General features: G+C 40.3%; 1 protein-coding gene across 1 annotated transcript; it reads right to left on the bottom strand.

Moving 5' to 3' along the window:
• Positions 1-370: 370 nt before the first annotated feature.
• lasp1 (LIM and SH3 protein 1) lies at positions 371-27,180 on the bottom strand. Its single transcript, XM_011477912.3, has 7 exons — positions 26,887-27,180; positions 16,253-16,347; positions 10,211-10,295; positions 7,217-7,324; positions 4,579-4,654; positions 4,025-4,122; positions 371-3,160 (listed from the first exon to the last, which is right to left on the bottom strand). Exons 1-7 carry the CDS (start codon positions 26,953-26,955, stop codon positions 2,987-2,989), a joined length of 705 nt encoding a protein of 234 aa, XP_011476214.1. The 5' UTR covers positions 26,956-27,180; the 3' UTR covers positions 371-2,986.
• Positions 27,181-27,604: the final 424 nt, after the last annotated feature.

The raw sequence follows: 27,604 nt of genomic DNA on the forward strand, positions 1-27,604 counted from the left end.
TAAAATTCGGTTGGGTGCAAAAAATTAATTTATTTTGTGATTTAGCATGTTAGCAAAAAGTAAAAACTCACTCAGGTGCGTCTGAGGGTAAACGAAATTAAAGTTTTACATGAAAATGGAAATTCACCTCATCAGTTAACACAAGCAGATAACACGAAACGACAGAAACCCACAAACCAAAGCGCCGAGCAGCCCTGACCAAAAATCTGCACAAAGCATCACTAAAGGAAAAAAAAGCTTTTCTTTTACTCTATTTTGAAGCTGAAAATTTAAATAAACCCTAAATTGGTTTTAAAATGCCTTTGACGTAAAGCAGGACAAAAAAGGTGTTCATTAAAATATTTATAAATAAATACAAAGAACAGCGTTCTGAGAAAAAAATGACATTTTATTGAGTCTGCAGAATCTTAAGTACAGTTTGAAGTGCTGTAATAGGGCAACAGGAGATGATATCAGGTCCGTAAATCTGAGTTTTGAATAAATGTATGACAATATGATATTCTTTATTTTCATTAAAAAAAATATATCAAAAACAAAACAAAGATGGAATGCACAGAACTGGTCTGAGTGCTAAACCTGCAATTGTGGATTACATAATTTCACTCTGCGAAGTCTACAGTATACAACCAGTATCATAGAAGCAGGGAATGATTCATTAGAAGCACAAGAACCTACGATGAAGGCGGAAGGAGTAAGGGACCGTAGCAGGGTTGGGGGTGGGTGGTGGGACAGGATGGAGAATTGAGGGGAATCGAGGTTAGGATGCTTGTTACGGTTCAGTAGTAATGCCAGAGTAGATGAACGGCATTTGGAGCAAAGAGGTCAACTCCTGGCCAATATATCCAGGTCAAACTAACAAGCCCTGCCTTACAAACAGAGATTAAGAGCACCGACTCTATATCGCCCCCCACAGGACATGTACATCCTTCCTCAGCTTCAACAGCGGTGCCAGTCTTTGGCCATTTTATTCTTTCCATCTCATTGGGAATAAAGGTTAAAATATAAGACTTTAATACAGTTGAATTGAACTGGGGGCAATCAGCTTCTCTGAAACTTAAATAAAGGGCCATAGCAACTTAACTTTAAGCAAATTAAATGAATGAATTCCCCTAAAAAGAATACAAAATATTTTTTTCCAATCCAACATTTGTTTTTGTGTTTTTTTTTTAAATCCAGCAGATGCTAAACACACGTGGAGGCTTTTAGATGCTTCGTGTGTTTTTCACCTTTTTTCCCTCGTTTACCTGGGAAATACTTAAAGTTCTCTTAAAGCCGCATTACTTCCTCACATTCACAGAAAAATGAAGCACTTTCAGCTGCAAGCCATTCCCTTCCCAGAGCACCATAACCTATACCCCCCCCCCCCTCCCTCCAAGATACACATATGGTGCATATACAGTTTTACAATGTCATCGAGCTACATAGTTGGAGCTTCGTCTTCTTTTTCTGAAGCTGCATGGGTTCGTCATCTTAAAAAAATCCCCCCGATCAAGTTAGCTGCATTTCATCACAGGATATAAAGTAGCAGGGAAAGGGGGGTGGTGTTTGTTTGGAGTTTTCAACCCCGCCAGGGAATGAAGAACCCCTCCTCAAAGGGTTAAGACGCTCAGAGAGTGTGGAAAGTCTGTATAAGAGGGAAATGCTTGGTAAGGGGAGCCAAACACCAACAGAGATGATTATTCAGGAATTATGACCCCCCCATAAGAAACCAGCTTTCTTAACAATATTCTGGATTATTATTCCCTTATCTGATCCATTACTGAATGCATCATTCTATATCAACTGTGACAAGCCACTGTTTTATTTAGAAGATTGTGACATTTTTCTTTTTAAAAACAGGCATCTGATAACAAGGAAGGCAAAGGAATAGCATCATTAAGACAACATTTATCACATCAAAGGTTCAAACATTTTTTAGATTAAATGAAAAACAGAACTGGAATGTTCTCACATAAAAAAAAAGAGAAATTCATTCAAACTCAAATGATTTGTAATACAGAATTGTGCTTGGGCTTCTGTCTATTAAACTCATTTTCTCTCTTTTTTAAAGGGGAATAATTTGTCCTAACTGTGGAATTTTAGTTGGCAATCATTTGTGAATAAGGTTTGAAGGCATTAAGACAGGAAAGAACATGAAAAAGTGTTGTGTACACAACAAAAGCGCACTGTGTTGGTGTCATCAGTGTGGCTCCAAGAAATGGACTGATAAATGTCCCCTAACTTGTCCCTGATCCTCCACTTGCACCAGAGACCCCTGAGAAAGGCAACGACAGGAGGTCCTCTTCAGTTGGGCTACGATTTCCAGTTTCACACAGATACCCACAATGCACTGCTGGACATGAGGGTGCCCATTTGTGCAGAAAATCATGAGACGTGCGTCTACCTATAAATAAATTAAACCTCTCAGTTTCAACTGTTGTGCGGCTGTTTGGTGCGACAGCAGCACAGTTGCGTTTGAAGGAATGTGCACGAATCGAAAACCCTCCATGCTCTGGTTCCAGTCCGGATGGGATCAAGCTGCCAGACGAACCAAAGGAAAGAGCCAAGAAGGGAAATTTTCTCCACAGAACAGCCTCTGCGGCGTAAAATAACGTGGGGAATTTTCTTTTGCACTTTTCGTCTTTTTTTTTTGTTCATGATTGTTGAGTGCAAAAGCGACACAACATGACCCCTGACATACTGCTATCAGTGATGTTTTTTTTGTTTTTTTTTAAGACTTTCAGTTTTTGAGTGACAGCGAGGAAACAGACAGACGTCAGCACAGACAGACGGACAGGGAAGCAGAGGGATGGATGTGGACAGTGACAGCAGAGCGGGGATGCTTTGGGAGAGGTTTCAGGTTGTCACAGGACAGATTAGGGAATAAGAGAAAATTAAGAGAAAGCGGCGTTAAGATGAGATGGCACTGGGCTTTTCTTTTCCTTCTTTCCCTCCCTTTCACTACTTCCTCCTCGTCCTCCTCTTTCCAGCTTTCTTTCCTGCTCACTCAGATGGCCTCCACATAGTTGGCAGGGAGCATGCCCTGCTGGCCCGTGCGCTGAACGCGGCCGTACATCCAGCCCTCGTCAATCTGCTGCACGTCCTCGATCACGTCCCCGTCCATAAAAGACACTTCATCGTCATCGGCGGCCGAGTAGTCGTACACTGCTCTGTATACCTTCTGTCAACAAAAACAAAATCGGTCAGCTAGTTCTGAGGTGTGACTCTAAACGTGTCGGCAACAACAGTCACACTTTTCTAAAAACTCTTTTATTTGAACCTCAAATAGGTTTTATGCTGCGTTCACATTGAAAGTGATTCACACGTCCCATTCTCTGCAGGACGCTTGTGAAAAGTGGGTTCATAAACCTGATGCTGCCACCTCATGTGGGAGCAGCTACCGCTAAAAAATGTTAGCCTCATTGCTACACGGAACTGTGTACATCTCATATACAGTCAATGCATGGAAGACACAGATGAGACCTAGAGATCAGGCTTTTTTATTGTGAATAGTTCTACAAAGGAGTCTGTCTCAGACGTCTCCATGTCTGGGTTCATTCAGAGACTCTCCCAGTACGGTGAGTTTCACCATCTAAGCCAGGAAGGACGGCGCTTTCAGCGGTACGTCTGTCTCTGTGACCCAGACTTGCTGACAATAGGAAAAATATCATAAACTTCAGGTGGAAAACAGGCTGCAAAAATCAGGTTCTCCTCCTTGGTTTTGGACTCCATCTGCTGATCACGTCCTCAACAAGTCACGGGCCAAAGCAGAGTTTCTGATTGGTTGACGCAACGCAAATTCATCGCCAAAGTACAGATATTTGAACTCTGGAAGCATTGCGACACCTGAAACGTGCTGCTGCTATACTGCCGTGCCTCGACGCTCAAAACGCGCCGCAGGACGTTGGATGGCGTATGTACATTGACTTACCATTAAAACTATGTGAACGCGGATTTAAACATTTTAACACAATATTAACCTGGATGAAACTACATTATGTGGATAATGTTTAAGTCTTGGTTGTGTAGATTTGAGATGACTAACCCCAGAACTGGGAGGAGGAGCAGCAGCTGCCTGGCGCACAGGTTCAGGAGTGGGCTCGTAATGGTAGTTCTGAGGGGTTGCAGGTGGTTGGAAAGCTCCTGGGAAATGCAAAAAAAAGAACAATAGAATGAGAAGCAAACCCATTTTCTCGCACTCACAGATTCTAATTTTAACATACAGAAAAAAATTGGATTTCAGATCCTTTAATGAGGTCACACTTCTTATATCAAGAACACGGAAATCTAAGATTTACATCCAACCCCTGTTAAAGTTTCCTGTTATACAACTTTTTCTTTTTCTTTTTTTTTTGAACAATGAGTGTCTGTGTGAAGTTGCAAATCAATCATGCAAAAGAGAGATGGTTTATCACTTTAAAATAACTTCTAAAAAAAACTATTTTCCATTTGCTCAAGCAATCTGCTCACATTTTGAATACATTTAGATAAAAGATCCACCCTTCTACATGAACACAAAGTACAGAGGGACACCTTTAATGTCATTTCTATTTAAAATGAGAAACAACAGCACATCTATAAATGACGTCTTTTTTCTACCTGCACTGGGGGTAGTGGGCGTAAGTGGAGCCTCTCCTCCCATCTTCCTCTTCTCAAACTCCTCATGATATTTAATCTGAAACAACATCATGCATGAAGACAAAGATCAAACTCGTATGTCCTTTTTTTTATGGTCACTGCGTGCAGTTTTTCATCCACCAGGGGGCTCCAGCGTGCTCTGCGGCCTGGCTGTTTGTGCAGAAAGGTGGGGCAGATTGATGTTCCAGCAGTCAAGGCTCAGGAAGTTGCCTGACGCTGAGAGGAAATGACATCTCAGAAGCAGGAAGTACGGTGAGCTCAGAGCTGCACAGCTTGCACACCAGACACCAGGTGAAGGGAGAAACAGCAACAATGTTTCAAAGAAGCAGAGTTAACTGGAAATGCAGACGTAAAGAGGGTGGAAGCAAACCCCAAAGCAATTGATAAATGAACATTCTCAATTAGGTTAAAACACAGGCTTTAATTTGTAAGTTTTAGAGTTGAAAATCAATTTTATCTTTCCAAACAGTCGTCAACAAGCAGAATTCAGTGTTTCAACACCAAACATTCTGCGTTGATAAAACTGAAACTGGGTTAGTCGCCTGTGATTGCACTAAATAATCCCCCCCCCCTCCCATTTCCATGCTGACAACAGGCCCCACTCATAGCGCTTTGGTCAAGATTTACAGCCCTGCTACTACCCGAGCCTCAAAGGGCCCACTGTGCCAGCGTCCTTCTCAGGGAGTGTAATCACAGCAGCCTGGACTGGAGGATGGAGTGTTTGTCCAGGAACAGCGGATCAAGTCAGTGAGAGAACACAGAGGCTCTTCTCAAGTGCAATATGCTCTGTGAGAGTGAGATCATTTCAGCTCCCTCTGATGGAGAAGATCCAACCGACTGAGTGTGCATGTCGGTTTACAGGAAGTGAAATGACCAAAACCTCATAACGCACACTTTTGATCTTTGTTGCATGGCAAGAAAAGAAAAAAAGAACAGAGAACAGGGCAGCGTGAGCCGAGTCATTAAACAGAAAAACAGTAAAAGTATCTAGAAAAGGAAGAGAAAACCCCCCCAAACATTAGCATTCATCTTACGTGTCTATAATGACTGACGAGGAACGATGTTGTAATCGGTCACAGATGCTCATCAGCTGTAAATAAAAATGCGTTTGAACCCTCTTCTGTTTTTCCCAGATCTCGTTAGTGTGCGCACATAAACAAACACACAAAATGTTTTTTTTCTTCTTACATATTTCTTTAATCTCAAACGTGCGAGATCTTTCATTATATGAAAGCAGTAATTATGCAGCGTCCTCCACACTCATTATGCCATTAGTGAGGTTGGTGCAGGGCTGGTAAAGCATAATGACGTGTTTATGCGTGAGGGTGTTTCACAAGAAAATTAAAGCCTTCACAGCAGAGTTGAGATACTGGAAGGACGAGGTAAACAACGTACCCGTTTTCAAAATGGTTTTGCTGTATTTACAGAAAAAGAGGGAAGTAAAGAGGAGATGGTGTGGTCGGTTCAAAGACAAACAATGGCGCTTTAAGAATTTTCATGTGTTCTTTGGGGCTTGAGGCAGAGGAAGTGAAACCCACTAGAAAATTGACTAGAAAAACAAAATCCCTGGCCTGAAGCCGTTCCAGCTGCTGACTTTCAGGGTTATGACAAAAAGCTCACTTCATTTATAAAGCACCAGACTGTCTAAAAGGATGCTCCACCTGTGAAGCCATTGAACTGGACTGACCCCTCCCCCTTACGTTCCAAACAGGAAGTGCCCCCTGGTTCTAAGAAGCCATAATCCCACAGACTCCAATAGAGAATTAAACTGCTATTACTGTCACTTTATTTGTCAGAATCACCATTCAGGCTCTGATACCTTTTTTAAAGATCCACTCCCATGAAAATCTTGTTTTTAACTTATTCTTAGCGTTTTCATTAAAAGATTAAAACCGATGAACTCCTAAAGAACATTTGAGAGATTCTAAAGCATTGACCATTTCTGGTTCCGACATGGCGACGTCTGTATTGAAAACAATGCTGACTGAATTGTCTTTGTGTTGCTGGAACTGAAAGTAAGCCCTCTTCATGGGTGACATATACAGTCAATGGTTCAAACTCACAGCACCACCCAACTACAAATCCCACAATGCACCCCAACAACTGGCATGGCTTAATGACACACACAGAAAGTGGATAAATGGGTCAGTGCTCCTAAAGTTACACTCAATCTAGCCACAGGGAGGGAAGACCAAAACTGGAAAACAGGCATGAGGCCAAGGATCGGTTCGTCAACTTTAGAGGTTAATCTGTGTGTGCTATAACAAAGAACCATCAGGAAAAAATACATATAACCTGAATGCAACAGACATTAAAAATAGCTTGATGTCATTATAAAGAAGATATTTTAAAGAAAAATCAAAAATGGACTGAAGTAAGAAGAATCAGGCCTGACCTTCCATCGTGTTCAAGGTTATGTCAACATTTAAATACTATGAAATGATCTTGGGAGAAGCTTTAAGATGGAATAAAAAGGAACGGCTCAGAACCCAAACCCCAAAAGGCCAAAACCTTAAAGCAGAGAATCCACTGTCTCCACAGAGTCCACTGTCACTGAACAAAGGGATTGGAGGATCCAGGCTGAGGCTCGGTCACTTACATTGCTGATCTGGTCCTGTGTTTTCTTAATTCTCTGCAACTCTGGCGTGTCTGCCACCACGCTGAACCCTTTGCCTTTATTCTTCTCAAAATCCTCCCTGTAGAGAACCTAAGGCAAAATAAAAATAAAACAAACATTACGAGCGAATTAGACATGGATTTATTAAAGGACAAACAATTGAATAATATTTAAAATCCTAAAGGATTTTTTCAAATCTTTTTTTTAAGAAATTATGGATGAAAAAAGGAAAATATAGAAGTGTTATCAAATAAATCTTACAATTTAGCAGGAAAAAATCCTCCTGAGTTATGTTATAGCATCGAGGAAATGGTTTATAGACAAAATAATCATTCCATTACACGTTGGGTTTTTATATGAAATTAAGGTGACATTTTCTTTAGGACTTTTGACATTAAACTAACGCAAATTTAACCATATGATTTGAATAAGTTGTGTCATTTTTTCTGTAAACCAAAGCCGGCATTAATGACACAGTCTTTAGTGAGGATGTTCACTTCCTGTTTGCTCATGAGCTTTACATAAGGGCGTTGGAGCGACCATATTTGGTCAAAATGAGCTGAAGTGAGGAGTGACTAACAGCGTATGTGTGTTTGCTCCCTGTCGTCCCCGCCCACTTCTCACCCCGAGGGCAGGGGAGGAAATGTCCAACCCAAACGACACAAGCTTTAGAAATTTCAAGAGCAGAGAACCCCCCCCCCAATCATCTCCAGTACTTAAACCCACAACCGCATACACTACTTTACAAACCTGAAACAGGAAGGAGTATTTTTAAACGGACACATCCTGTCTTTCTAACCATCATGACATTTCAGCTGCACCTCTCCCCACACCAGCCCTTGCTCCTTCCTCCATGACGATTGCTTCATCTCTGCGCGGCGCCGTCGTTACCGGAAAACGGAGCTCCGTTCCCGCTTCCCCTCACCCCGTCTAAATAACGTCTGACGCCGCTGAACCGAGTGCTGACAGCACTCCTCTCGCCTCATTACCAAAAGAGGCGATTGCGATTCACAGATGGTGAGCGGGTGCGTTAAGGAATCTGCTCAGATACAACCCTGAAGTCATCAAGAAATAAACTTTAGCATTCTCTAAAATCAAATACATGTCTCAGTGAAGATTTATGTGCCTTCATCACATCCTTGCCCTTCCTTCTTGTTTCTCTCAGTCAACACTTGGTCCTCCCCCTCGTTTCCATTCCCCAAGCCCATCTCCTTTGTCTTTCAGGGTGTAAGCCACAGTTTCCTCTCCACCAATCATTCTCTTGCGTTCCTCCCCCGCCCACAATCCTTCCCTGTGAAGCTCCTGTTTCATTCATTCATATTTTACTGATTTACAGTCAACCACGGCGCTAAAGCTTCTCCTCGTTTTAATCCTTTCCTCTGCCCCTGTATGACCACTGTGTGTGTGTGTGTGTGTGTGTGTGGGGGGGGGGGGTTACTTTAATTTCTCACTTGTTCTCCTTCCCTCCCCTCTTTGGTGCCTTCCTGCCTCATCCTCCTTTCATTCATGTGCGCTTCGTCGCTCTTCTCCTCCCCAGTTGGCTCTTTTGCGTTTCTTTATTTCCCTTCTTTCCGTTTCTCCTGCAGTCTTGTAATGCGGTGTGACAAACCTCTACCCTGCTACCATAGCAATAGGGTTCCTGTAGCAACGCAGCACCATTGATGCTAAGAGGTTAGACAGCCAGTTCTGTCGCACTTTCAACTTTCTCACTGCAGAAAAACAACATCTGTGAGACTGAATCCAGCTCTTAAATGTCCATTTCCTACTTGAAAGTTACAATATTAAGCTCTAAAATGAACATTGGGTTTTTAAAACCGATACAAAAGAGTTTGTGAGCCCACAAAACTCCTTGTTTGTGTTATTATCTCCAGATTCAAATGTGTGTCATTTCAATTCATATCGGGTGTTTTTAAAGGGGGGCGGGGGCTGCTTAGATGTGTGGAAAACACCATCTGTCCCTTGATGCCTCTGTCATCCCCCTCCCCACATGACCACTACCCTCAGACACCACAAACCCCCTCCTCAAATAAACCCACAGTCTAATCTGTTTGTTGGAAACATTAATGAAAGTGCTGCTTCCTCTTAAGACCAGAATATGGTGAGACCTCATATCACTCTCCAGTCTTCGAGTTTCACAACCCAGTTTAGAATAATCACTTTTAACTTGAGACAAAAAAATTATTATTATTTTTAAATAAATGATTTTTTCCGGACTTAGTCTTTCTGTTAACACTGAAGTTCGAACGTCGACAACTTCACCTAATACTGTTAAAAATACAGGCGAAATCAAAAAGAAGACAGAAAATAGTCAAATCTCAAGAATTAACATTATTGGAAGTAAAACAAAGTGTTTTAGTTATTCTATATCTCTATATAAAGTTGAAAAAATAAGCACATATCTGTCCATTTAGCGAATGACCCAATTTAGAACAATATTTCAGTCAAATTTTTTCCCTCATCTGAATGTTGGAATCTATTTGAACCTTTGCGATTTAAATCCTGCAGGAACAGGTGTTTTATGCTCCTAAAAACTGCAAATTAGAAGGAAAGGGTGTTTTTGTGAGGGCAGAATTAGTGTTTATAAGAAATTTTGAATTTAAAAAGTGGCATCAAAACCCATACATGTAAGTGCCACATTTTTTAAAATGTCGCAGCAGACATGCATGTCCTGCTTAAAGCAAAGACGCTGCATCCTTTAATCAGTTAATGGTTCAGTCCTAGACTTTCCAATTCAAAAACTTAAAAATGATCAGATTTTATTTTGAAATATCTCTTCATGCTAAACACTGAGGTGTCTCTCTGAAGACTTTAAAGCCGCCAAGGCAATAAAGCACATTTGGTCTGATAAGGTTATCTGACTGATCCGTGGAAAGGAAGCATAACAAATTCAAAATACTATTTTTTGTAGGTTTTTTTAGGACACAGTATTTGGCAGTTAATAAATAATCCTCTGCTTAGCCAATGACGTGAAGTTACCTGGCTCTGCATCTTGCTCTGCTGTTTCAGGCGGAGGTTCTCTGGAGTGTCAGCCACACAGGTGAAATTTGTCTTGGGGTAGTGTCTGAAAGAAAAACAAAAGAAATCACAGGGAAAACAGCAGTGAATATAAATAGAGGGTAAACACACAGGCAGATGCCAGCTCTGCTCAGGCTCTCCCTACTTCTGTGAGGGAAAAAACCAGCATAAATCAAGAAGTGCAGCCTGTTGGCCTCGCTACTGAGGCAATTGTGATTCAAGGTGGTCCAGAGATGGAGTTAAGGGGCCCTGTAGACAAAAAGCAAGTCAGTACAAAACACAATGCTCTGTCAGTTAAAGCCAAGGTAGTCTGAAAAAGAGGAAGTGCAGGAAGGGGCTGTGGAGGGGTCGAGAGCCTCGGGATTCCAGAATTTGGAGGCGAGCCACAGCAGGTGCAGAAAAGAGAAGAAGAAGAATGTACGGTACTCTGCTGCATGTGGCTACAGGCCTGTGGAAGAAAAACAGCATGCAGCAGACACAGCAACAGCGATCACACAGACAGTTGGAACTGTGAGTGACGTCATGGGCATGAAGGGGGGTCTCTTTCGTTTTACTTTATTGTGCTTAAAGTATCATCACACACCTCCTAGAGGAAAAGGGGAACAAGGTTTTCATGCAAAAAAAAATCTAGCAATCATCATGACTTGTAAAGCTATTACCAGTAAAAGCCAGTGGAGTTTTAAACTGAAGCCTTTGGAGCAGAAGCAGCCTCAAGTGCAAACAGCAGTGCTTGCCAGTAAGTTCAATGTGGTGCTTAAGGCAGCGAAAGCACATGACACAGGCCCTGTGGGAGAGCAGCTAACAGCTCTAATGGACTACAGCTCCCAGCTTGCCTCAAAGTTGGCCTTTCAAAAGCTTCCAGGCATCACCCATGCTTTTTTTTTTTAACCTATTTAGGCATACGTTTTATGCTTTCCAAGACAACAAGAGACTCAACAAAAGAACTGTAAAGCCGTGATGATACATTTTGGCTTTTGGGTGTGCATCCATCTGTTAAGTCAGGTCTGTGTTCACCTTGGCCTATTTTGACCTCTACATTTAACCCTTTAACACCAGAGATTTCACCAGCGTCACCTAAATAGCACACCATCTTTGACATACCGAAACTCTTCAACCATTTATGTTATCAATGTCAATAAGCCGATTCTGAAGCGGAGAAAAGCAGCTTTTCACATTAGCGTTTTGCCAATATGCAACACGCTGCTAATGTAGCATTGCATAACGGTGCAAAGCCCTTTCTCTGCAACAAAATCAGCTGATTTACGTTGATGACTAAAGTGATACATATTAATGCAAGGCTGGCGTTCTCTGCTTCAGAATCTGCAGGAATTACGTTAATTGCATGACTGTAAATGAGAAATGGACTGACTGACCCCTCCCCCCCATGTTCAAAGTTGAAAGTATCAGCTGATCCCAAAAAGTCGAAATCCCATAGACTGTTTATTGAGAAATAAACATTATTCTGTCATTCTTTTAGTTAGTTGGAAATACCATTCCTGATCTGCTTCTTTTTTTTTTTTTTACCTTCTTGCTAATCCAAATTTTTTTTCATGATCTTTTTTCTGCAATGCAAGTTATTCAGGTTATAGACTGACCAATCAGATGCCTCAAGCATCTCACTTTGAACCATTGAAGCGTTTGATTAAAAGATTCCCCTGAGCACACTTTCAAGTGGTAGGGGTGTGGCCTTCCAAGAAGCTTACTTGTGATTAGCGAGAGTGGCTGTCATAGAAATGTCGTCTCAGATCAGCTCTACCAATCGGTGCTTACTGACGATTTCAGGTTCCAAAATGGCACCTGAATTGACCATTTCATTTGAAGTAAGTCATTTTCTATGGGTGACATCACACTCACTCAGTCCGGTTCTCATATACAGTCAATGGTTCATCGCGTAAACGGTTAAGGAGTGATGGTAGTCAAAATAATGTCAACATAAGTTCCAGTATTAAAGGTTTACCTGACAGAAGTACCATCAGATATGGCGGTTGGTGAAGTTAGTGGACGAGGTTGGGAATCTTTATTGATACTATGCAAACGACATAACTATTTTAGGGGTAGGTCCTATGTGACAACCCATCTCCTAACGGGTAGGAGATGGGTTGTCACATAAACAGAGGTATATTTTCAGATAGTTTTTTACTCTCTTTGTATTTTCTGAACCAACAAATGATCCAATCACGTTTGTTCATTTTCATTAGGAGTATACTGTGAGCATTAGAAAATGAACACAGGGGGTGAGGAGAGTGGACATGCACAAAACTTCATCAAACCCAGAAGAAGCATGACTGTCAGTGGGGGTGAGGGGCCTGCTTATTGCACATGTGCGAGATCACACACACACACAAGCTTCCTACTGTGCATGGAGGGACGCCTGTTTGCATAGTGGAACCAGGAGACGCTTTGGTCCACTTCACACCTGGGACACCTGAAAAGGTTTTCATGAATCATTCAACAGGAATCAGCCATTCCGTAGCTTTAAAGATGGATTAACCCCAAACAACAGAAGTCATCATTACATATAACAAAATCCCGTAAAATGTGCAAAAGCAGTGCCCAACATCATACCAACTGCAGCTGTTAAGCATGTGTTAACCCGTTGGCTCCTCTGAGACTCCAGGGGAAACTGAATTTTCCTGTTTGCTTATCTTTCCCTCTCAATCTCCCACAATTCTCCCACAGTTGTATTATCCAACAGAGGACGAGACTCAAGCCAGTGAGGGTGTGTGTGTGTGTGTGTGTGTGTGTGTGTGTGTGCGCAGTGAAAGCAAATGCCTGCATCAGTTATTAAGGTCAAACATCGTAGAGTAACAATAAAGCAGTTAGCCAACAGGATAACTGTGCACAACATGGCTTACATTCCATCTCCAGAAGTAGGCGACTCTCTTATGTCGTTTACTCGTCGGAGGATTGATTTCAACAAACAGAAGTCGCCATAATAAACAACCTGTGAAGGACTTTGCTCCGATGCTGAGGCGATGTGTACAGGAGATTGTTCATCCCTGAGTGGCAAACACTAAAAACTAATGGGCCATGAAGACCCACCGCTAACCAGAAAACAGCGTATTTGATTCGATACACGTTATGTGCCAAGCCTGAAGGAACACAACAGTCTGGATCCTCCTTGAAAAGAAAACGTTCATTTGAATCAACATCATGAGACTCCATCATGGTAACCTATTGGTTTGCAGAGGTAGTTTATTTTTTTTGTACTTTAAGCCTTAGTCACATACACTGTATGTATTGAACTACAATCTGTGACTTTGACGAGTCAGTAATGCCGTTCAGGTCAAACGCACCCAGAGAATAAACCAGTTCTTAGTCAAAGGAGGAAGCAGAACAGTTCTAAGAGCTCATCATAAATGCACAATTTCCATAGAAATGCTCATATTTACAATACATATAAACTACATATGCAAAACAGCCGTTTAAATGCTTTTTTAAAGTGTAATTTATTTTTGAAACAAGTATAATCTCTTTTTGGTAAAAGGAAAAGGTGAAGAAAATATGAAAAAGGTTAAAGGTGTGGCACTTACGACGGAGTATTAGGGCCACAAAAAAAAAAAAAAAAAATTAGAGCCACCAAAAAAAAAAAAAAAAGTAAAATTACGAGATTTTATCTCGTAAATTTAGGAGATAAAAACTCGTAAATTTAGGAGAAAAAAACTCGTAATTTTAGGAGATTACAGTGGAAGTGAGCATGCAGAGCAGCAGGTGAACGCCGTGCAGCCGCAGAGAAGACCGACTAAACTTTGTTGAACAGGTGAGCTGAATGTTTATTGATAACGTTCCAAATGTCTGGAAGGTCATTTGTTTGATTTACGATTCATTAAAGTTTTATTTATTGATGGTTGGTTTGCAGGATCTCTGCAGTCCGATGAAGCCGTCGTCTGTGTCCCTGCAGCTGTTCGCTTGAATCCTTTCTTCCTCCACCAAAGACAAGACTCTACGTCTGTGTGACGCTTCCGTCACACAAAAGGAGGAGCACTTTTTTTTGGCATTTTCAACGTTCCAAAGCTAATATAAAACACTATTTTCATTCCTCTTTATTGTTTTATGCTGAAACGGGACATTTAATCTGCAGGAAGGGGCGTTTGTAACACTGTTTACTTCCGCATTGGTTTTGGGATGACAGGTTCATGACGTAATGAGACAAATGAACTTCAGGATATGTGAATGAAAAGGAGAATAAAGGCTGCAGCGATTGTCTACACCCAAACGTGTCTCTGAGCTCCTTATTTTACATATTAAACTCCGCTTTACTGACACTGAACCCCGGAAAGACTGCTACACGGAAAATAATCTGATTTTGAGTCGCCAAAAGGTTCAGAATCTCTTTGTTTTAAACCTATAATAATCCGGAAGTGAAGCTTCACAAAAGGCTCCACATACTTCATCTTCAAGCTAGGTTCCGATAAACGGACAACTTCTGTGTTTTTTCCTTAATCTACGACTTTTTTCTCGTACATTTATGAGATTTTAAGTCGTAAATTTATGAGATTTTAAGTCGTAAATTTATGAGATAAAAAGTCGTAAATTTACGAGTTTTTATCTCCTAAATTTACGAGATAAAATCTCGTAATTTTACTTTTTTTTTTTTTTTTGGTGGCTCTAATTTTTTTTTTTTTTGGTGGCCCTAATACTCCGTCGTAGGCGCTATTAGTCACCTTGAATTAGGAAAAAAATCTCTTTAAAAATGCATTATCATCTCATCTATTGCACAAATAAATTAAAATTTAAAGCAGATTATTCATTTATTATTGTAAGCCACAAGCTTTAAATGTCCTATTATTGAAATGTCCACCCCAGTATAGTTTAAATTTCTGGGCTTTTCAAAAACAACATTTCATCAGTGTTTAAATATTGGCAAGTAGTTTGGCAGCGATATCCAACCATACCAAGAGTCTATTACATGAAAAAGAATTTCATAATATTTCTATTTAGCTCGTGTTCCTTTCTGCCAGGTGTTTGGTTCTGTGCATTCTGGGTCATGTTTAAACCCCAGGCAGAGATGAATTATTAAATCAAACAACCTATTGATATAATAGGCTGTTCACAACCGTCAATGGGATCTTCTCTGCTCAGCTTTAACATCCATGTTGACAGAAATGGCTGTAAGTTCTTACAAAAGAGACGTTTTCTCAGGAATAGTGACTCAGAGTCTAAAAGGAAACTGATGAATAAAATGAGGAAAAGAAAAGAAGCTTCTGAATTTCCTTTCCTCGTTAGTTCATCTGTAGTGAACTAACAAGCTTTCAAATGCAGAAACCCGCAATTAAATCAGCAACTTTATGAGAACAGTTGGCTATTAATTATTGACTGAGACTCTGACCCAGCAGTTAAATATTTATGCCTAATTCAAACATGCGGGCACAGTTCTTTAATTTCTTCTAATGCAATAAACTGAAAGAAAAAGTGTGACGTGTTGACGTGCCGTTAAATCAGTCCTGAAAAAGGCAAAAGTCCCCATACGAAAGACAAACACGCGTCAACTTCTACTCACTTTAGTTCCCACTAAAACCCAAAACGAAAACGCTATCAGCAGTTCAGAAAACAAGCTTGTCAGAACTGGAAGCCTTCTCTCCGCTCCACCTCTCAAGCTCAGATGAAGAAAATCATTACAAATATTTGGGGGGTTCCAGGGAAGCCTGGTGAGCGTTCTGTATGCGAGTGTGTCCTGAAGCATGAGTGGACATGCTGGCAGTTTTCTGTGTCCACATTTGTCACTGTAGAGGAACTTGAAGAATTTCCTTTGTTGATATCCATTCCCCACACCAAGGAGGGGAGGGGGAACATTCCCACACAACCCATAGGCCTTTTCTCTTAGGGGGGAGATTAAATAGTTACAGATAAACAGCACAGAGGAAGAGAAAGGGGCCGTAGCAGGGTTGAAACAGTCCTATTTCATGCTGTGCGCAGATGAAAGACTGCTGTCAGCGTCTTCAGAACCCTGTGAATGTAAAACGTGCTCCACGACACACAAAGATGACTTTAGGGACAACTCACGCATTGCAGTATGGTCTCTTCTCGAAGCCTTTGTAATTCTTCATGTTTAGAGTCATTTTGCAGACCTCGCAGCTGAAGCATCCTTTATGCCAGTACTGTCAAAAAAAAAGAAAAAACAGAACACACAACACATGAGACATTGGGAGATTTCTTGTTGCCCTACTTTGTCAGAGGGAAAGCCAGCATTCCAAACGCCAACATGGAGATGAAAGCTAATTGAATGATTAAGGCCAGAACCATGTTGTACTCCCTGAGGTTTCACAAGGACAGGATCTGGGTAAACATGTTGGGATGGTATGAAACCATACTGAAGCAGTGGAAGCCCCTAAGCTCATCATTTTACTACAATCTATAGGAAGACTAAGGGAGCTGCAGTTTTACAGGCGGTAATGAGCTCTCAAGCTACGCACTGATTCTTTTATTGTCTAAACTTTGGAGATGCTGCACATGTACACACCTTTATTATTAACCAATCCATTCAGGCGTTTCTTTGTTTATTGAAACTGGCCCGGGTGAGTGTGATGTCACCCATAGAAAATGGCTTACCGGTACTTCTGGGTCCGGTGATCTAAAGTAAATTTAAAATTGCCCATTTTTACGCAATAAGGACATCGCCATGTTGGAGCCAGTTCTTTGTCTGAGCAGGTCTGAGTCATCGTTCCTATGGTAACCACTCGCACCAATCAGGAGTGAGCTAGTTGGAATTCCACACTTCCACCACTTGAAAATAGTGGGCTACATGAAATCAGTCAGACGTTATGAATGTTTAATGTGAGAACACATTGAGGCATCCGATTGGCCAGTTTATAACTTGAATAGCTTGCACTACAAAATATATATGACAACAAAATTCGGATTAGCAAAAAGATGTAAAAAAAAATATAACAGAGCAATAATAGTTGTTCTGAAAATTAGAATGACTGAGTAATAGCTGTTAATTTCTTAATAGAAGCCTATGGGATGTTGGCTTCTTGGAATCGGCGCATACTTCATGTTTGGGGAGGAGTCACTCAGACCATTTCCATTATACAGTCAATAGGATGAACCAATAGAGGCCATGTCTGAATTCAATTACATTTCTCCATCATCAGAAAGACTATATAGGGCAGAAATATCCAGTGCCTTGAATTTCAATGCAATTCGGGCAAATTACGTCACCCATTCGCTGATCTAAAAACCTAATAAAACGACAAATTTGATAACTTTATTTATGAATCTACTGTGTTCTGATGATGAAAACTTGGATTATTTATAAAAACGAATTTACATAATTTATTTCAAATGACAAATCATTTAAATGCAATGCATTGTGGTCTGTATTCTACAATCTAGCTAGTATGGATCCACACTAGTTTTTGGAGAGACTTCTGGGAAATTTTCAGGGCACTGGACTTTGGAATTGTAGATTCTAACAACCCGAAAAAAAAGGCGAACACCCTATATAGTGCAGTAAGTGGTGAGGGAATTTGACACAACCAGAGTGAATTAGCATGGAGGGAAGGTAGTATGCAGTAGAGGGTGGATTGAGAAAGAGGAAACCCCAGAGAAGGAAGAAATGATCTGGTTCATTCTGCTATCATCAACGGAAAGGAGGGAGGAGTACAAAGACAGAGAGAGGAGACAGCCTTGGGATAAAAGAAAGACTGTCCTTATTAACATGGTCCAGGGCAATATACCAGCTCCCTATTTACACACCAACTGTGTAACTTTAAATTACCCACACAGGAAACGCTAATTTACACAAAAACATCTAACGAAGAGTGAAAGAAAAGAACATATTCTGATGTTTTTCCCATGAAAACAAGCACATGGCAAATTTGGATCTAGAGGTTTTTTTCTCAGACCGGAATACAGGAATGATTCACATGAAAATCCATCATTTCCTTGCATGCAGATAACTGCCAAAAGTTTTTAGCATCTGCAAAAGCTGCAGATGGGCTGCAAAGACAATTATGGCTGAGCTCAATATGGGATCAGGAAAAAACACAGACATTATCAGCTAATCTAAAATGTGGCTTCAGGCTGGTCCTAAGAACAACCTTCTTTGTTCTTTCTGAATGCACAGACCACCCAGGTTGGTATGCACTGACAGCAAATGTGTGTGTGCGTTTATAGCTCCAAGCAGCATCATTCTGAAGCACACAAAGAGAATGTTTTACTGTGGAAACGTGGCTTCAGTTGGAGCCTCAGATGCAGATGGACACCTTTTTCTTTGGACAGATTTCTCAACAGCTTTACCTGCTCTGCAATATGTGTGAAATATTGTTTTTTAACAGCTGCTGGTAAATTTATTCCATTCGAATGAAACATAGTTAAGCTAGTTTAAATATTTATCCCAGTTTAAATTACAAATTAACACAGAAGGGAAAAGGTGAGGTTGCCTCATCTATGAACCAAAGCATGGACTTTGAAATTTGACTTGTCTATAGCAAATATTGAACTTCTCAAAAGAACAACTCTGGTCAAGGATTTTAGTTGGAAAACTTTATATACACTTCATTTTTAAGGCCTAACCCAAATGTCAACAGGACATCTTTCTAAACCTATCTCAAGTTCTCAGATGACAGGTAACAGCTGTCCTGCATTGGCTGTTGCAACAGAACTTTCTTAAGGACTGAGAAACCTAACAAGGGTCATCAATTGCACTCTAGACATAGTAAGATGTATTTAATAAGTCAAGACTTAAAGTTGGTTAGATGCCACAAGAACACAATGTCAGGAATCACAAGATTAAATTTTAGTCAAAGCTACGGGACTAATGAGGCACCAATTAGTCAAAGTTCTCCTTCTAGACTAAAGGTGTCAAAACCCAGTTCTTAGGGGTCAGCATCTTGTTTGTATTTAGACATTGCTAAGAAAATGAGTGAGTGATTTCCTGGAATAAATGTGCTTATCCAATGAGAGGTAGAAGGGATAATAAAAAAAAGAATCACCGTCTAACACTGTGACAGGACAATCTACATGATGGCTTAACAATTTGTGCTTGCTCAACCATATATTCAAAAGATCGTTTTTACCTGTCGAAAAATACTCTAAAGAAAACCTGTAACATATAAATCTAGGTAAAATAACCAAAGTTTGGAGTTTAGTCTCAGTCACAATGTCATGTCCTCCAAAATAATTTATGTACCAAAGAGATGGTTCAGAAATGCAACCTAATTTAGATAAAGAAAAGTTGAATCGATCATATTACATAGATCATAAAGTAACCACTAATTTAAAACAGTGGATTTATCTAATCAATCAATCTAATTTTCATTTTATATTAATTGTTTTATTTTATCTGCTTTCATTTAGTTTTTAGAGCAAGAAACTAGGAATTTATTATGAAAAGTTCCACTTTTGTTCATTTTTTAATCACTGGTTGTGTGAAAAATTGTTATTCAAACCAAATACAATTATATTTGGTATTTAATTGGATAAATACCTCTGCACCACCATAATAAGGAGTTATAGAGTTATGATGGAGATAGAGCGGTCGACCTTTGGAAGATCGCAGGCTTGGTTCCCGTCTGGCCTGTCCATGTGTCGAACTGTCTTTGGGCAAGACACTTGTGGTTATAGGTTGGTGCCAGTGTAAGGCAGCGGAGCCGCCATCAATGTGTGAATGTGTGAATGTGTGTATATTGAACAAGATAGTAACTGTAAAGTGCTTTAGGGCATTAAAGGAAAGTAGAAAAGCGCCAAGTATACATCATTTGCCATTCGATAGGGGTGTAACATTGAATCGACTCATTTCTTATCATCCAACCAGATCAGTATATCGAAAAACTGACAATTGAAAAACTTTCAATCGAATCAACCTTACCATTATAAAATTGTTTCAAAATGAAATAAATCGACTGCAGTACAGTGTGTTTATTTGACTAAAAGATCAAAATAACTAACACACAAGTGATGGCAGCAAAAACTGATCTGTTCTCTCTGTAATGTTCTGTTTGGACTCTTTGGATGTGAAAAAAACAACAGCAGGCTGAACTTAATGAAACTAAAATGTGAATGGATTTGCCATTACTTCTTGTTTACTCATTTGTTTGTGCACGTATTTAATTTAACTTGATCATCTTGCAAGAATTACATGGAATCTGGAAAACTTCACCTGCACTGTTCAGTACCAGGTATTTATCTCTGAGTCACACTGGTTGAAGTTTTGGCTAAAGATGACCTGGATCCATTTTAGGTCAATAAATCAGATCGTTCAAAATGAACCAATGCACACTATGAATGATATTGGAAACCATAAATTATGATATGTATTCAACCATTGTTGAAATGAGTTGTTACACCCCTACCAGTTATATATTGAAGTTAAAAAATATATAAAAATTAAATCAAAATCAACTTAATTAAGTATTTTGGCAGTGATACTCAGCTTAAAGTTAAAAGCTAAAGCATAGAAAACTGAAAATGTTTTAAATCTAAATTTCATGCTTTCATTTCAACCCTTCACTAGAGCACTGCTGTTTGGAGTGGTGGACAGCCCACGTCTTTCATTTGGTAAACAGATATTGATGGTAGACGGTCGAATAACAGGAAAGAAAAGTGAAATTATTTACAAACTTAAGCTGAGTTTGAATAACATAAAAGGAAAAAGAAGGAAAACGAGACTCACACCCACGATAAACTAACCTCATCTACATGGTAGCGATATCAAGTTCTTCTGGTCTTTCATGTTATATTAAAAGGTTTTTTTTCTTTTGCTAGACAAAGGAAACAGCAGATAATGACGCATCATAGCAGCAGCAAAACCTGACAAACTGCAAACAGCTGTTGAAATACGTTAAGGTGAAGAAAACATTTATGCTGGTTTGGTCTGATAAAAAAACACTTACCAAATGCAAATTAAACATTGCTAGTATGAGAAGGTGGAAACCCACAGGTGAGGAGAGCTCTGATACAGCAGATAAATATAAAATTAATCAACTGGAGTGTAATTATTTGAAAAACCTTTATCAAGCCACGTAAATCAGTCAGACAGCCCTTTTACAAAACAAAACAGATGATTGTTTTTTCATCTGTGCGACAAAAATGGTTTGTCCTGCTGTGTCAGGCCATGGTTTGGTTTCCATGACACCTATTTGCCAAAGCAAAAGGTCAGCATTTTCCAAAAAATCAAATTAAATTTGTCATGATCTCACACTTAAGATGAAAAGTGTCTACATCAAACACCTTCATCCTCATCCAGGCTGTTAATTTAGAAATAAAACACTGCATTACATGCAGACTTTCATAATAATTTCTAATTTCGGGAGAACTGGAATTGTGAGCATCAATGCAGAATCCAATAGTCAGCTGGAAAACGAGGTCACTGCAGAGATGGAGCTCCAGACACGAAACACTCAAAGAGAAGCAGCTCCGTCTCCCTGAATCAGCGCAGCTCAAGGGCACATGTATGAGTGTGTGAGTGTTAGCGGTGCATCTCTATAAGCATGTTGCACTGTATGTAGGTTAAAGGTCTGTCAGTGATGTCTGTGCGTGAGAAAAGATACTCAGTTCTAATGAAAGTTCTCAAGAACACCAAAAATGGAATGGAAGGAAAATTAAGGAAAATATAAGCACAGAACAAAGGGTCAGAAATAGTCTATTCTAAAAATAGAATAGACATTAATACCCATTTCAGTATCATATAAAATTGAGAAGATATTGTATCCACAGGTATTTAATTTGATCCCATGTTTCCTTAACTCTATTAAAAAGGTCATCAGAATCCATGTGCTGGTTCTCTTTCATAACTACTCAAACCTAAATAACCACAAGTAACCAACCAGGCAAGCACCTGGTGGTCCCTTTTTCCAATACTCGCCCAGGCTCAGCCAAGGACTACATGGGATCACCTTCCCATTGGCTGAAAACCAGTTTGAAGGACCACAAAAGGTTTGTGCTCTGTGACTGAGGAGATAGTCAAGGGAGGCGGCCTCAGCAGTCCAATCTATAGAGATGGACACTAACCAACGGGATATGGAATGTCCCCAAACTCATGTAAAAGTACACAACTTTATTCCATTCAAAAGGTGCCCGTAGTGAAAGGCAGAGGGTCGTTTGCTTAAAGCCCCCCAGCTCAGCCGCCATGTATAGAGGGATCTCTTAAATGGCAGTAGTTACCTAAAGTGATCCAACTGACTCCTTTATTTTACTGAGAGACTTCAACGCCCTCGTGGGCAACGACAGAGATACATGGAGGAACATGATCTGGAGCAACAGCCACCCTCATCTGAACCAGGGTGGTGCTTTGATTATTGGAGTTCTGTGCCAGCCACAGTTTGATCATAACGCCATGTTTGAGCACAAGGCTGTCCATCAGCACACATGACGCCTGAAAACAGCTGACAGGAAGTCGAAGCAGCATGCAGCGCAGGCAGTTTTGAAGGCCAGAACTCTGGTCTGACAGGAGTTTGGAGAAGCCATGGAGAAGGACAAGCAAGGTATTTGCCATCTCAAGAGGAGAGTGATGCGCTAAATAACCAAAAACATCATTTCCAGTTCACTGCATTCTCCAAATGACCCTTGTCTGCACAGGAGGCGATCTAAGATAAAAGAGCTCCATCCGATTGGTCAACAAAGTGATTGGTCAAATGCATAAAGGCATTTGTTTGATTTGTTAAATACTTCAAACTGCCATAAGATTGTTTTAGCACATTTAAGGTAAGCATTTAGTGTCATTTTCACCATTTTTCGCTTTATGCATATTGCACAGCTCGATCTCACGATAACAATAAATTTGTGATTTATTGTGCAGGCCTATTGTGAAGAGTGTTGGACAGAATCCCTGATATTCCTTTCTTTCAGTAAGTGCGTGTGTTAAATCAAACACATCATGCACACCCATACAATAAAACTCTTCAAGCATGTAGGCATTTCCTTTTGAGCAAGGCATCCTGCTTAAGGACACCCACATCTGGCTGCTGTTAATAAGGTAGACTGACTGGACTTTTTCTAGTCTACGTGATGCCATTCATCTTCATTTAAGTCTTAAACTCTGTAGATCTGTGTGATCTGATGTTAACAACATGCTACGCTAGGGTAAAGTTAATTTTACATTAACTTTTCGAACCATTTCAGACTGTAGTTTAAATCAGTTTCCACTTCAGTCAGAAACTTTAGAGAAAAACTGTCTGCAGACAAAGGAAGAGGAACAAAGTCAAGGTTAAATGTCAAAAGACTTCTGCTTCGTCACACTGTAAACTCAGTGGCTCACAAAATGTTGTGTTATGTTTGTAGGACATCTAGAATTAAATTAAACTGGTTAAACAACTAAGGTTTTTAAACATGCCGGTATAAATCTTGTTACACAGTTTTGACTGAAAGGGGGGGGTAGAAATGTAGACTAATCCTGACACCATGACCGAGTACTTGAACCTTTGCGGCACCTCAGGTGATCCTGACTGTAACGTGTGTTTGCAAATGTGAGTCATCACAGGGAGGTGTCCTGTCGGCTGCAGATTCCTCACCTCTTGTAGCATTTGGACACATGACTCAGTGCTAAGAATAATCCCCCTAATTATAGAAGAGGCTGGCAGAAAAGACTGACTTTAGGACAAAAGGGTTCACAGAGGTGCTTCGAAGTTTACATACAGACAAACCCTCCTATTTTGGATGTGTTTCTATGTTAAACAGTAAAACATCTGACAATAGATATATCTCTGCTCCAGTTAAAGGTCTTTTCACTAAACAAGACTAAATAAAAACAGATTACAAACATGTTTAATTGAGGAAAAACTACATTACTTAAAATAACTTTCCCATTATAAATGTTTTTTAACAATAACAAATATACAGCTTTACCTTTAAAGTCAAGGTTAACATATTTAAAATGCAAGGACTATTTTATAATAGGTGACATAAAAAGTATTTTACATTTGTACAAAAAAGTAATCTCCCACCAGCTATTTAATACCAGTGTAAGAGACAAATACACTCTGGCTTAAAGACCCACTCTGATTAGAATTGTGTTTTTGGCATGTTCTTGTGGCATTTTTCTCACAATTAAGGACATTTATTAGGAAAATAATGCTTAAAATTGCATTTAAGAGTATTTCTATACTAAAACTGCTGTGAACCAGAAACAGACAAATGGGCGGGACACGAGCTAGACGACAAGATCCACGTACATCGTCGTTTTCCTCGCCAGAGCTGGCATCTGGCTCAAAACTGTACGGTAAAAGGAGACTCACACCAATATTGCTCACTATTTTTTTGCACGGATTATGTAAGGTTGGGGGTTTGAGGGGCTTTAAGTGAGCAGGAGAGCATGTAAACAGAGAGCTCTCAAAAACAAGGGGGGGGGGGGGGGGTTGCTCCACACCAAAGGTCCCACCCACAACTCAGAGGTGAATTTCTAACGAACTCCTGCTGTCCTAAAAAACAACACAGGTTTCTGGATTTTGGCTAAAAGACAGCAGTTAAAAGTCCACTGGGAACACCTTAAAAAAGTTCAAAAGATGCAAGATGCAATCATGAAACAACCAGAAGCAACACTTCATTATTTAAATATGCCCAAATGTTTAATATGGTAGATTATTTAAGACCCAGAAAGCAGGTGCAGCGCTTTGTAGTGGATTTAGGTCCTCCGATTCAGTCCTACAAAATTCAGACAGTATGGAGCAATCAGGAGAGCCACACTCCAGCACAGACAAGTGCTTTTGTAAGAGAAGGAGATTAAGACTCAACAAAAGCTCTTAATTCATCCACAGCATGTCTTTCTGAAAATGACTGCTGGTAATAACACTCTTAAACAATTTTGCTTAACCATATATAGAGTTGAGTTCTTTATTCATGTTTTATTTCCTGGACTCTAAAGACTGTAATCAAACAGGAAAAAAAAAATTTAATAGATGTAATTCTACTTAATGAACTAGCTTTCCACTTAAACAACTGTGGTATTTAAAGTACTAAGTGGAAGTCAAATAAGAGGGTAAATCGATTACTGAAAAGAGAGGAAAAGATTGAACTAAAATTCACTTCCTGTCTTTTACTACGCTCAGCATTCTGCTCCTCCTGCTGGATCCACCCCCCCCCCACCCACCCCAGAGTATAAAAACTTGATAGCAGGAGTAAAACAAACAAGGCAGTGAAGTTCTGCTTTTCCAGTTATTACAGGAGGACAGCAGAATTGGTTCAGTTAATGTTTGTGGAAAACCAAATGAGGAGGCGGTGGAGCCCTTGGCACCCACACTTTGACCTCAGCTTTGATGAGTATGGCAGTCTTCAAGAAATTAGAGGAATGCATGTGCTAGAAAGAAAAGAGAAGCTATTTTTTTGGCATCTGAAGGGGCAGGAGGTGATGCAGAATGGCAGCAAAGACGCGCGGCAGACGTGGGAGATGGTAGAGCAGCTCTGACAGAACATGTTTCATGGGAGTGTCCGTCTGATGGAATGCACTCTGCTTCAGGGCAGATTCCAAAGAAAACTCAAGCTGCACTTGCAGCCAATTTGACTTTTATCACTAGCAGCCTTCTGTTACACAAATCTAATTCCTCTGAAGACATCTGTGCCTTATATATCATTTGGCTGCTCGCGCACAGAGAGCTTCAGAAGGTAAATCGATTCCACAACAGAGCACACTAGAAATGGCATTAGTTACATCCATGCAACAGAGATGCAACACACCTTAAGAGCTGATAATACTAATACTAGCTAATGGGCTCATTTCTATTGACATTTTTACATAAAACCAGTCATAGGAATCTATTAATAATTTCTATCAAATTATTTAATTCAAGTCTTGCTTCAGTTAAAAGACAGTGATCATGGAAATACAGTGTCTACTAATCATTGCCTAGTACAGAAGACCCCACCCAGGTGATTGTATTAACAGTGGAGCCTGAACGCATCATCAGCCAGCAAAGTGATTTTTTTTTCTCAGTTCATGGTCACGTTTCCCTTCAAAGTTTGCGACGAAACTGGAAAGATGACGTGTGTTCCCTTTATTTGTTTCTCCTCTGTGAATCACTGACCTCGACCGGGTAATTGTGGGTAAAACTGATTGGATTAACACCTTGACTGAGATTAGGAGCGATCTTTGAAGTGAAATTAAACGAACCTGTAAACTAATCGTCACCCGGATTAGCCCGGTTAGACACCGACACGACCACAATCAATCCACCCCACCTTGGCCACCTGGGGTGTAATAAATAGGGAGTTAATCCCCGGATTAACTCTTGTGATGTGAAGTGATTTCAGGGGACAAACCCAAACCCGGGTTTACGGAAAAGGGTACCAACCAAGGTCCATTTTGAAAGCTAAGGTGGTGCCACCCAGGCCCAGACTGAGCTCGGTTGACGGAGGCGCCACTTTGGATAAATCAATATCAACACAACAGAGTTGTGTAAAAAAATAAAATAAGATGAAGAAACATCAGTTCGACTCCAAATACACTTTAATGTGTTCACGAAAAAGTCGTCTTTTAGTTCGTGGAACGTCGCTGGGATGTCGCGTTTTCAGACGTTAGCTAGCTGCTAGCATGCTAGCGACATACCTGTTCTGTTGGGCTGTTCGATTCATTCACAAAACACGTGAAATTTTCATTTTTTAGCGGAGTAAAAACCGAGCTCAGATACCGTGGAGCAAAAACAAACACATTTCCTGGCTGTTTCTGAAACCCACGACTGTAAAACAACCGTTTTTAGTGTTCTTACCTTGTCCAGACAATTCACTTTTTCCGTGGGGTAAACCACTAGATTACATCTGCTACACAACGGGTTCATGTTGAAGGAAGCTAGTTAGCGCAGAAACCGTCAATGATTCTGGCTGTAGCGGTGTGCTGACGACTACTTCAGAACAAAAAAAATGAACAGTACTTTAGGATTATAACCATTAGATGGCCAACAAAAATCTAAGTGACTGTAGCAAATCCAGGAGATTGTTGTTGTAGCTGCACAGCTGGCTGTCAGTCCACTAACCAGGCACGAAAAGCGCGCTCCCTGCTCCACTCTGCGCGTGTCCGAGCATACAGGGAAGGCAATGTGGGAGGTTCACGTTTTGTTTTTACTTTCAACACTTTGAATAATGCTTTTTATTGCACAACGAGGAAGCGGAACAGAACTATTAAACACGATTCAGAAATGTCGCCTCGTAATGCGAGTTTGTGCAACAGTGAAGGAACCCACGGAGCGTTCACGTGCAGTTCTTATTTTTTTTCTATCCCATCTCCATTTGCGCGTGCAGATGGAGATAGGATACTCTGCGGGATTCTTATTTTTTATTTTTGGAGGAGAACCAATCTTTAGCTTTCAAATTATTCGTTTTAGACATCTGCCACGTTCGCTGGATGTCCTACTTGATGTCAGCAACAAACACATGGTTAGAGCGGCACCTGCTGGCGAGATATGTCTATGATTTCAACAGTTGGCATGT

Source organism: Oryzias latipes, chromosome 8 (assembly GCF_002234675.1).
Source record: "Oryzias latipes chromosome 8, ASM223467v1".
In the NCBI taxonomy this organism is placed as follows: Eukaryota; Metazoa; Chordata; class Actinopteri; order Beloniformes; family Adrianichthyidae; genus Oryzias; species Oryzias latipes.